Genomic DNA, 12,542 nt, shown 5'->3' with positions numbered 1-12,542 from the left:
GGCCGACGAGAGATGTTTTGTGGAGCAAGTGCTTCTACGTCGGTAGGATATCGAATAAATCTGGCAGTTTTCAACGCGAAACTTGTATGCAGTCTGCATAATTTTGTACACGAGAAAAAGTACAGCGACGTTGCAAAGGGCAGTTTAGTTGTCTCCGCTAAACAGCAAGGAAAAAACGTGTGGTAAGAAGGGAATAAATGCGCTTTCTATTAGCTGGGAGGATAGTGGATGGTAGCTTAGCGTAGCTGGCTTTCGACGCTTGTGAGCTGATAGAAATCCGACTCACCTTATTTACTGAATTGTATTCGTGCCTGTCACCCTGTGATGTCCGTTGTTGGAACATATCCACTTATCTGTTAAACACGTGGAAGAGGGACATGTTTTGCTACATAGTCAACTTATGTCAGTGCGATATCACTATGTTCCCTGTGAGCATGTTTCACTGAAACCCGAAATACAGCTGAGAAGCTCAGCACAAATATAGGTGCTTCCATAATCTTGTTCCACATTTCAATGACTGTCATATAACAAACTAATATGAAACTGCTCGCTCAGCAAAGACACAAGTGTACATGAGCGGCTAATTTGGTAAGTGGTCCCTCAGTCTGTCTGCGTGCACCTCATCTCGCAGATAATTTATTCTCCGAACAATGACTCACTGTTCTCCTGCAGTCGGATCATGGGTGCCAAATCCTGGCAGTGGTACAGAGTTCATCGAAGTGGACATTGGAAAGGTGACGAAGGTGTACGGAATCGAGACAGCCGGAGATCCGGCGATTGGAGCTTGGGTGACATCGTTCAGCGTGCTCTACAGTCAGGATGCCATCGCCTACAGTCAAATATCCAATCCGGACGGATCACCCAAGGTACACATTTGGTGCCATTGAAAGGTATAGGGACAAGTCGGTAGCTATATCGATGACTTGCCCTGCTGTCTGCAGTTGTTTTTCTGGAACCACATCTGCACGTGCGGTATAAAATAGAATGCAAAAATTAATGTAGCAAAAATGCAGAGTATGGGAAGCTATTCTCGTATATTGGGACGCAAACGTTAAACTTGAGAAGGATGCTGTGACGGCGCTCCTTAGTTGACTTGAGTTCCTGATCAGTGCAGAAACAGCAACTCGTCTATGCAAAACGGTCATGATATTCCCGCGTGTATGTGCGTTCTTGCACGTTCTCGTTATCTATGATTCAGACCATTTCTAAACGAAACAGTTATGTATTAGCGAATCAGCTAGGGGTCTATTAACTAATGGGTACTAGATGAAGCATGCCATGTGTAACCTCAAGAACGTCGCAATTGCTTCAGTAGTAGTAAGCGCGTGTTTCAAGTCCAGGGGCGCTATAACGTAAAACTATTCCAAACTTTTCTATTCCAATTCTGCTATCAGCCCTCCGCGATTGGTCAAAAACTTTTTTCGACCACCCCCCATTTCACCTGTCTGTCACGCGACGTTAAAAACCGCAATACCTCCCCATCTGATATGATGTATGCACACTGATTATGCATGATTTGGCAGAAAAAAGAAAAACAGTTATTTCTGATTCGACCCCTTTTCGCCATTAGCCCTCGGCTATTGGTAAAAAGTTTTCGGGATGCACCCACTTCACCTGCCTGTCACGCGACGTCACAAAACCGCATGAACTCACCGCGTCAAAGTGACGTGTACGCGATAAAGATGCATTAATATGCCGAACAAAACTGAATTTTTTTCGGAATAGCCGCAGGCTGACCCGTTCCGAAAGGAATAAAAGATAGCTGCCGCCGATCGCTGAGACGCTGGCTACTCGCACCTGCCGGAGAGCATGGGTGTATTTGCGTATAATAAAACTTCTTGCGTGACCGTGTAACGTTTTTAAGCACTTTCGACACGTTTACTACCTCATTCTGCCAACTCTTCTTTGCTGAGGGTCAATTTTAGCGTCATTCTTAAGCTTCCGTTGCATGCCGCCACGATTTTCGACCAGCCACCACAAGCTATGTAAGGGAAAGCCGACCAATCGCAGACGCCGGCACCACCCTCTTCATCCGGTTATCGGTTTTCAGTGCACTGGCTCTTCCCTAGTGAATTCCTCTCCACTTGAGCGTTCTCCTCGCCTCTTGTCAGCCAATTAGATACAACAAGCCGCTCAGTGTTGGCAATGTTATTCGTTTTTCAAGCAAACAAAAGGGATCTCCTATGAACGAGGAGAGCGTTTGATTGGTCTGTTCAGACAACCCTATGGGTGACCGCCCGGTGCTTGCGTCGGTGGTTACGCAAATTTGACGTCAGGAAATTGGAATAGAAACATATTGGAATAGTTTTACGTTATAGGGCCCCAGTTGTCGCTCGTTCGCGTAAATAGTTTCTGCCGTATTGCGCTTGAGGTGTTTTTAATGATCGACAGTTTTGAAGCATTCACAGGAGCAATGTGATATACAGTAAAATGCTGCATGTACAACGTATTTAAAATTATGGTTTCGACCCCTTTCGTTTTGCAACCTCGTATATCCGAAGAGGCTTTATTAATCAAAGCGGGCCCGATAACAATCCTGAGGCGTCTTATTGGTGAAATAGGCGATCTACATGGTCAAACGAATAAATTGTTAGGGTAGTTACTGTTACACAAATAATGGTTTGTCGTCGGGCCATTTCTGAAAGAGAACAGGAATATTCTGCGAAATTGTGACGCCAGCTAATAACTAAGCCTTGACGAGATCCAGAAAAATTAAGTACGCGTGAACTACCGCCACGAGAATAAAATGGCTGGAAACGTACCAGTACCATTCTATTTTCTTCTTCATCCACATGCTATGTGTGTATTTCTTTCTCTTGCTTTCCTACAATGTTTTAAATTCTTTCTTTTCATGTGACGCAGTTCATTTTCCATAACTTTATGCTTGCCGACATACATTCTAATTCTTGATCACTGCAATCACTAAACGATTCAGTGCAAGAGACACACCAGAGCAATGTGCCATTATGCAGTCATTTTCTTTTTTGCGGGTGGTCTTTGTGCCTTTGTGCACATGTTCACAATGGCACTTGATGGAAACTTCGCACGCGAAGCTCCCGTATAGTGAACCACATTCAGTCCGATATTCACTCATTTTACCTACTTCCACAAACACGCCTTGAACCATCAATTGTAAATTGCTTTCTCTCTTTCTGCTTCACTATGGAAAAGTTGAACGGTGGTTTACGTGATATTGACAGTGGACAGTAAGTCGACATGAACGGTTCGCAGTGCCGTCTTGTGTCCTTTTATTTCTCGCGGGATCCTTCCGAGAAGCAACATGGCACAATATTCTCAGGCACAGGTGGCCGCACATACTGCGGCTGTCATATCGCGCAGTTTTGTTTAATGTGAAGTAACCGAAATTGCGTCATTCCATAAAAGCATGATCAGTTGAATGTGAAAGCGCCGTTGTACGGCCACACGGCAAAATAAGTGAGATATATGTTTCAGTAGCCGCAGCAGTCCAGGAACAAAAAGCATGTTTGGTTGTGGAAAAGAGAATTTTCTGACTGAGATAGCCAGTGCATAGAAAAAGCGGATTTTACAAGCGGCATCTATTATTAACAGTTACCCGGTCAAGTAGTCAGTCAGCAGTGATAAGACAGAATGATGACAATGTCTTTGATCGGTATATTGATTTTTTTACGCACGAACGACTTTGTGACGAAGAGAACTAAGTAAAGACCTGCAAGCCGGTGGAACATTCATACGCTGAAAAGTTAGCGCTTATGCAACTACAACGCAAATGTCAAAAATAAACCTCATTAGTTGTATCTCTATCACATTTGGCTGGCATCTGCTCATGCGAACAACTTTCGCACAAACAATCTTATTGTAAATTTGAGCCCGAAGCTTTACATTCATGTATATTGCACGAATTTAAAATTTGCGTGAATATGCAAAACGAATCGAGCTCGAAACCAGACGGCTTTCTCTTTCGATAGGGCCTGTAGTGTTTTACATGAAAACACCAACAGCCTTTGATACGAATGTCATATTCTATTTGCCAGTCAAAGATGTTTAGGACGTTCCGTTTACCTATCCTAATTTCCTGATGACGCATCCTGTGTGTTTAGGCTAACGAAACAGTGTCTTTGTATATTTACGTCCAGATTGCTCAGTGATGAAAGTAGTTTGAAAGTTCACCTGGAATAGTGGAAATGTTATAGAACCCGCAATAATAGGAGCCAACTTAGTTCCTAATTCAATATCTAAAAAGGCACACTATACCGTTACGTCCATATGGTGCAGAAACAGTCGGTAACATTAGGTTTGATTGAACACACTGTTTAACTATCTTGGCGCTCCCTCCGAGGGAGAACACAGATGTACAAAGTGTAGTATAGTCGGCTAGCACAACTTTGCGGGACATTTTCGTTGCCCAGCGAAAGTAATTTTAAACAGGTTTCCTCTCTACCTTAAAGCTGCGCAGTCTTCTTCATACTGGATGTCAGCGTCATCCCGAGCAGGTACATTTCAATCCCGCATATCCCATTGTCCTTGTGCGCAAAATTTAAAAAAAATCACGTTTAATATTTACGATGTACGTGACAGAACGTTTCCGGGCAATGCGCGACTGCCATTGTTGCTGAACTGAGTTATTACTACAAGTGTTGAACTCTGCTAGTATACTGTCATTAGCTTGTCTTGTACACAGCACCTCATATCATTGTTCGTATCAAACATACGAGGCAGCACCTAATTCGCAGTATGAGGAACAAATATTTTCGGTCATCCGTGAATTCACGAAGCTACAAAGGAAAGACATGCGGATTCCACAGAAAGAAAGCTTTAAAGTTGAATATATAGTCTAGAACTTGGCGATATCGTAATCTTAGTGGTCACTATATTAGAGACTATCAATATAATTTTCAAGCTCGGCACACACTGAATAATAGAAATTTAAGACTGTAGTTTTGCTTCATTCAACCTCAGTTAAGTATTAATTCTATTGGTCTACACTTCATGCGACGCCATTATCATAAGCTGGGAAATCAGTACTAAAAGGCACAACTACTGGCTTACAGAGGCACTCTATCGCTGACTTAATCCCTCAGTCCTTCACTCACTGCCTCGCCAGTTAGCAATTAGCCAATTTAGACACTAGATCAGTTCCTATTGTGTGTGCATCATTATTAGTCACTTGATGTTTTGGTATTTCACTCCGTTCGTTTGCTCGTGCGTTCATTCATTCATTCGTTTTCACTCACTAGCGCACTCACCCACGCACTTACTCACCCGTTCAATTTCTCACACAATGCCCAGGTGCTTGGCGCAAACCACGACGCCAGCTCTGTGCACAAGCAGTATTTCGAGGAACCGTTCGAAGCCCGGTTTGTGCGCATTCAGCCTCTCAGTTGGGAAAACCAGGTGGCGCTAAAGCTCGACCTCCTCATCTGTGCCATTGGTAAGCCTCTCTTCACCCTCGTTGCTCAATAGCGCCGAAAGGTATTATTGAATGATGCCTGCAAAAAGTTTTATATAGTTAACTGTCATGACGATGTATTCAGCGCCTCATAGTCTACAAGTGTCGCTTAACTACAGCGGAAAATGTGGTTAATCAAAACGCACTCTACTTTGCCTAATGTATCCTGACAGGAAGTTGGACCTACTGACGTAAGCATCTACAATATCAAGCTTATATTGGATGATGGCGCAAAGAAAAAAAAAGGGGGGGGGCACTCGTGGCAGTGCAGAAATAGATAAAATACGTATCAATGCTTCCGTATTACCTGCCACAATAAAGCAGCCAGCAGCCGGTTGAAAGCAGTCAATCCATTTTTACCTACGCGATTCTTTCGTCTAATTCGTGCCCGAGGTAAAAGGAATGACGCTGAAGTTTTAGCATAGCGGAATACGGGTTACTTTCTTTAACTCTACCTCCCTGAGTATAATTCGTGCAGCTGTAGCTGCTGTAATATATGAAAGTATTTGTAAAAGTGTAAAACATTCTAATGTATTTCGTTATTTTATCAACAATGTTGGAAAAGCGGGCCTTTACTCTGCACTTGTACTGCAAAACTACATAGGTGTATGTAATTTTTTTATTTGCAGAGACTTTTACGGTCAAACCAACCTGGACACCGGGGTCCCACGTCAGTGAGTATGGTCTATGTTTGTCATCAATTTCACACTCTTGCTTAATGAAAAAGGAAATAATAGCTTCTTTTGGCCATGAGTTGCACTTTTTTTCCGGCTGCGCCACTTTTGAATTCGCCTCCAGCAGTCGTTGAGCCAATTACGAGCGCCGCATTACTTCCCAAACTATTTTCACGCCACAAAGAATCCGTGAGGCAGTGACACTGAGTGGATTGCAGGCGAGGGCGTCGTCAGGAATGGTGGTCACCATTCCTGGCATTCATTTCCATTCGCAGACATTTAATAAGCTATCGTGCACACAGAAGTTGATGAAAACACCGCTGTAATTCTTTACTGTCATTTCTCTTGCTAAACGTCTCCAATTCTCTTGCACTGGGTCTGACCTGTGCCCATTCTTTTGTCATCTATCTCTTCTTTGTCGCTCGTTTCAAAGCAGTATCAGATGAAAATTGCTTTTCCTGTCTTCCAAAAATTTTGCTAAATCTAATTAGAGCCTTACTCATTTTCAACTTCTTGCGTTTTATTTTATCTTTCTGTCGCCTTTGCAGCGCTATATCTAGCGTCTGATCCCATATTAACTCCACATTTAATTTTATCCGAAAGGGGTTATGTAAGTTCGTCCTGCGTATTAGCGGGACAAACTTACACAAAATACTTATCCACATAAGATTTTTCAATTACCAGCGTCATTCCTTTGGCTTTTTACAGTGACTGAGTAGAGTTTTTAGCAACATTAATGAAAAAACGTCCTTTGAATTTCGACATTCTAGTTCTGTATTGCACCGTCTGTCCACTTTTCTTTCATCCTATTTCGAAAGAGGAGACGACAAAGAAGACAAACTTACCGGGCCACTTTTTCAAAATCTGGACAAAGCTATCAATACGAAAAATGCGCTGCGCATATAATGGGATTATAGACGGTACAAATTACAACAAAGAGGTGCTAATTGCTTGACGTATAATTAGAGGCCCAAAAATCTGGTTTTCGTAATGAGCATTAGTGGCGAGAGAAGGTAGCTGCCGACTTCGGACCTTAAGATCAAATTACGGTGGTGGTGATAAACTTTATTGAAAGGGGGAAGGGTAAAGAGGGACGTGGCTGAGCGTTAGGGCTCAAGTAAGGCCCTGGGCCTGCTTGGCCTTTTCCGCCCAGTCCACCAGTTCCAATTGTCGGTCGACGTCCCCGGAACTGAGCCAGGCTGTCCAGTCAGTCTCGCTGCTGACGGGGGGATGAGAGAACGGGAGCGAGGTGCATTCCCACATTATGTGTGTGAGTGTTCCTGTTTCTGAACAGAGCCTACATTTGTCGCTTTCCCTGCCCCCTGTGATTTTGTTAATGTATTTTGGGTGTGGGTATGTATTTGTCTGAAGTCGCCGAAACGCGACCGCTTGCGTTTTATCGAGTTGCTTGGCCGGTGGTGGGAGCGCGCGACGCCTCAAGCGATACCGATGGGCTATTTCATAATAAGTCTCGCAGGGCTCCTCGTGTGTCTCCTCCTCATTCACGCCGTCCGCATCCGCGGACGAGGCTCGGCGCGCGAGATCTCGAGCCAAACTGTGAGCCGACGCGTTGCCGGGCACAGCCGCGTGAGCGGGGGTCCACACGAGGGTTTTCAAGCCGCTTAGGGGGCGTCGTGTGAGGACATGGTACGCCTGTTTGCAAATTACGTGCTCGCATAAAAATTCATTATGCTGGCTAGTTGCAATGGCGAGTTTGCCAGCACACCAGCTTAATTACTACAAGACGATACATCCTTCTGCAAGAAAAATCCCAAATGCAGCCTATGAGAAGCAAAAAACAAAGACTTGTTTCGTGCATCGTTCGGATTTTCTGAATGTGCCTAATGCACTGCCATTTAGCCTCAGACGCCGAATATGCGAATATCATATTCGCATATTTGCACAAATCGTTCAATAGCGTGTTCTGGTTTGCAATTCGCAGAAATTTTCTTTCGTCAGAATTTTGTGCCATCGATCGTCTCTATATTGCTGTCAAAATCGACTGCAGTTTATCTTACAAAGTGCTCTACTTAACGAATTGATGCTTGACTACGCTCGCTTGCCCGGAAGACACTTCTTTAATGAAATGATGGACAAAGATCTTGGCGCACAAAAGATAAGGTGGTGGCGACGTTTTCTTTCAAAAACAAGTCGTACAGGTAGACATGTAGTTTTCTACACTTATGCGTATACCTTGTGTAGAAAAACTAGTATAAATTTGGCCTTGTTTCGTGCTCATAGTGCTTCTTCGGTAGACTACAGCCACTCTGTGAAATCCGGACTCGAACTCTGCACTGCTTCGATAAGAGACTCGTATCCGCCAGTAAACGTGTTGTAATAGTTATTACTCTACTTTCATTGATGTGGCTTTTGTGAATTCCAGTCTGCCAGGAGCCAATGGGACTCGAGAACGGGTTGCTGGACGAACAGGCGCTGCACGCTTCGTCCGAGCGCGACGAAGAGCACGAGGCCAATCAGGGAAGGCTGGGTGGCCACAGCTGGGTCGCTGGTGTCGCCGACAAGCACCAATATCTACAGGTACGTTCTAGATCCGCTCGTGCGCTCTCCGCCAATATGAGAAGGAACACTTATCTGATTTCAAACCGCCATTATTGCAAACATGGAAGTCAGAACCTCACTCACTTCTGTTTGTTACGATCACCTGTTGAAGAATACATTTCATGGAACTTTTTCCTCGTTGCAAGCACACACAAAAGAAAGCCGAATTGGAACACAAATCCGGTGTCCCCTTTCATCTTGGAGGCTCGATAGAATGCTCTCAGCACAAAAAAAAGAAGAAAAAAAAGGGGGGGGGGTTAAAGAAGGATTTAGAGATTGTATAAATAGATTAAAAGCTTCTAGCTACGATTTACCGCAGTTTTAATTTCTTTACTAAGGACTGCTTCTTTACAAGTGGCCACTTAACAAATCCTTCAAGTAAAAGAATTGTGTTCGCCTTTGTTAATGCATCCCACTCTTTACAGGATAAAGTGCTCGCTCTGAGCAGGAAACAGTGATACAAAGCTTGCAAATAATGGGTGCCAAAGTGAGGTAAACGATATGGAGTGCAGAGAATGAATGATTAAAGCGATAAGAAACCTGGAGAGCACAATATGTATTCTGTCGATGGAAGACAAGTGCAATGGGAGATCTCTAAGAGAGGCCACTGTCCAGCAATGGACTCAAATTAAGCTGTTCACTATAAGGCGCCATTTGTTCTCGGGATAGTCTGGTCTGCTCAATTAATGATAGTTGCTCAGTGTTCACATTATCATACTTCGCACCACAGGTGGACTTTGGTGAACCCCGCGAACTGACCGCAGTGGTGACCAAGGGTCGGGAGGAAGCCGCGCAGTGGGTCACTTCATACACGGTTCAGCACAGCAACAATGCGCACAGATGGAGCACGATCAAGGACACCAACGGAGACGATGTGGTGAGCAACACTGTTTTCCTTGCCTTATGTCATATTTAGGTGGGGAATTTCCAGTAAGCCACTAAGTCTGCAGGTGAGTGCCTATTTTATTCTCCGAGTTACATCTCTGAATCGGCTTTTGGAACACAGTTCCCACCACTGTAGCTAGGAACACATTTTAATGGCCGATTGTACTGTGGTCCCCTATCCTGGAGATAGGGTTACGTGCGCTGAGATTAATGGGGCTGCCTCTACTGGAAGAACAAATAATTCATGACAGCGACTTATTTAGCGACGGATATACAGAAAAATTACACAGTACCATTGCCAGCGAAGATCATTAATTGTATGCGCCTTGTTTCTTGAGAAGTTACGTTCATAGCCACGACATATTGAGCGAATACGTTCGCTTCGCTACAGCCTCGTCTCATCCACACCTCTTCACTGCTTTCGTGATTTGCATTATGTAGGTGTTCCCGGGCAACTTCGATGCCAGCACTGCGGTAACGAGGGTGTTCCCAAGGCCTGTTAGTGCTCGCTATTTGAGGATTGTGCCTGTCACCTGGAAGAACTGGATTGCCCTTCAGCTCGAAGTACTCGGATGCGAGCCAGCGCCTAGGCCTACTGGTGAGCAACATGTTGCATTCGTTAGTTTGGTGGTTCTTACTCGCCAATGGCATAGAATTAATCGCTGAGCAAGAACTGGCTATTTCCAAATAAGTACTTCTCATAAATAGCAAATGAGGTCAAGAAAGTAAGAAAGAAAGCAGCAGCCGAATGGACGCTAACGCCGGAATATAGTACCTAGCACTCTTAAAACCTGCGCATTTGACGCTGAGGCAAGCGTCAGAAGGTTGACAAGGAAGATTGCAGTTTTCTAGAATGCAACCGCACCAACATGCACTGTTGTCCATATCTCAGACATAGCACTTTGAACACGCGAAAAGTACTTTCTATTTATTGTGAACATAGAAAATTTTGTTGGGTGGACAGCGTTTAAAACCGAGAACTGAAGGATAGCAGTCAAGGACCTGTACTTCGCAAATCACATAATACGCCAGCGGAGTGACTTCGGGAATTCAATCCGGCGTCCACTACCTTGATCATTTGGCCATTATACCACCACACGTACGTGACGGAAATTTCAATCATTGTAAGTAGCTTTAGAAATGGATCGGAATGTCATATAGGCCACAATATAGAAGGAGAGCACTCTGAAGATAGCTTTTAATCCGTATATTCACAGAAACCCAGTGCCTCAAGAACGCTCCGGGAAAAGTTAAGGCTCACAGTGTTGATTTTTTTTTTATTACTGTGCTAGAAGTAGCAGGGCTCATAGGATCTTAGTCGCTTTTACCTTCAAAAAAGAATGACTGCATTTCCTGCAGAATCTTCTTTCTTACAAGTTCGGCGCAAATCCTAATTCAGAAGCAGAAGTGATAATAAATGCATCCTTATTAATGTTCGTATCATATATTATTATTAGTCCTATTATTATTGCGAAAGAGGGCTACTTGTTATAGCACTCGCAACTGCTTCCTAATTATCGTCACAATAACGACGCGATTTTCATAAGCCATGGGGAAAGACTGTGTAACCGAGTTTCTCTACGTAATACCCGGCATACCAAGTTCTTTAAATCAACTGCCATTACTCAAACATATTTGCCAGTGGTCGTCGTTAGTCCTGCTTGGCCATGTCAGAAAAATTGCAGGGAATATCTGCTTTTTCAGTGTTGTTCTTCCGGAAAACCCTTATTTCTGGCCAGAAAGAAAATAGATGGTGGTGAATGGCACATGCAATTTTGAAACTTAAGATACGGCCATGTATATTTTCAACATGAACTCACCTCATTTTTCTTTTTTCCTATAGGAGCCTGTGGCACAAAATTTAAGCGCTAATGGACTGTAGATAGCGCTTTGCTAATAAAGGAGTAAGAACGGCACCAAAGGTTATTTTATAACGCTAAGCTTCTCATGCGAGTAAGGCTTTTCTGCAATTCGGAAGAACCTCCAAATGCCATTATAGGACACCAACTGGTGTATATCGTTACAATAAAAACGGAGGCACATTCATTACAGCACACTGATAATTACCTGGTAATTACGGGGTGTCATTCTGAACAAAGTGGCAATTACTCTGGAGTCGCTCTGGGAGAACAAAAATATATCTGTATTGGTTACAAACGAGTGCTGTGCAGATTCTTCAAAATTGCCTTAAATCTACAGCACGTACCACGAACTGCACGTATCATGCGATCGCTGCAGGTGCATGGTGGTTTAGTAGCTTTTGGTGCGGCGAAGCTGTTTTCTTAGGAGCGAAATGCAGCCGGTCACAGCGAGCACCCGTAACGTCCTGCATGCCGCTTGTAATAAATATCGGCGGAGGTGTTTCGACGTTTTTAACAAGCGCTTGCAGCAGTTCTTTTGTTTGTTTTTTTCTCTCAATTAGCGAATTATGCTAAGCGTGGTGATCAAAAATTCGCAAACTGTGTAATTAATGATCCCAATGCATTCTCTCATTCGCCATTTTTAAATAATAAGCTCACTTCACACTTTCGGTAGAGCAGGAACACTACTTTTGATGTGTGTGTGCATCGGGATTGAATACCAGAGCGAGAAAAATAACAATAGATCATTGACAAGAATATGGTCCGGCAAGATAACATACGGGCACTAACTGGCTTTATGGAGAACGCTGACGGCAGGTAATGTTAAAAGCGATGAACATACCTGAGGAGGTATGTTCATCGCAAATGAATGACTTGCGGAAAAAGCATATTTTCTTTATTTCGCCCTATCGCGCCAATGACAAGATCGACGACGCGGGACTTTATCATCGTTCATAATTTTGGCGGCGTAATGAAGATAGATTACTGCACGTCAGGCTGAGCAGGCTTGCATCCCGCATGTTTTCTTTTCTCTTAAATGCATCTTTTTTCTTTGACTGTTGGCAATTTTTATCATCCGCCTACAGAACAAAAGGAGCAATCTAGTGCACTTGCATAACGTAGGCAGCCTGCCAC

General features: G+C 43.7%; 1 protein-coding gene across 1 annotated transcript in view; it reads left to right on the top strand.

Moving 5' to 3' along the window:
• LOC139061451 (SCO-spondin-like) overlaps window positions 1–12,542 on the top strand; it is a 195,330-nt gene that overhangs the window by 100,381 nt on the left and 82,407 nt on the right. Inside the window, exons 42-47 of the mRNA XM_070541441.1 lie at window positions 673–866; window positions 5,269–5,410; window positions 6,058–6,102; window positions 8,486–8,640; window positions 9,392–9,538; window positions 9,988–10,144. Coding sequence (XP_070397542.1) covers window positions 673–866; window positions 5,269–5,410; window positions 6,058–6,102; window positions 8,486–8,640; window positions 9,392–9,538; window positions 9,988–10,144 — 840 coding nt within the window. The remainder of the gene's footprint in view (window positions 1–672; window positions 867–5,268; window positions 5,411–6,057; window positions 6,103–8,485; window positions 8,641–9,391; window positions 9,539–9,987; window positions 10,145–12,542) is intronic.

The sequence above is a fragment of the Dermacentor albipictus genome, chromosome 6 (assembly GCF_038994185.2).
Source record: "Dermacentor albipictus isolate Rhodes 1998 colony chromosome 6, USDA_Dalb.pri_finalv2, whole genome shotgun sequence".
NCBI classification, from domain to species: domain Eukaryota; kingdom Metazoa; phylum Arthropoda; class Arachnida; order Ixodida; family Ixodidae; genus Dermacentor; species Dermacentor albipictus.
This window is presented reverse-complemented; position numbering and strand designations above follow the sequence as displayed.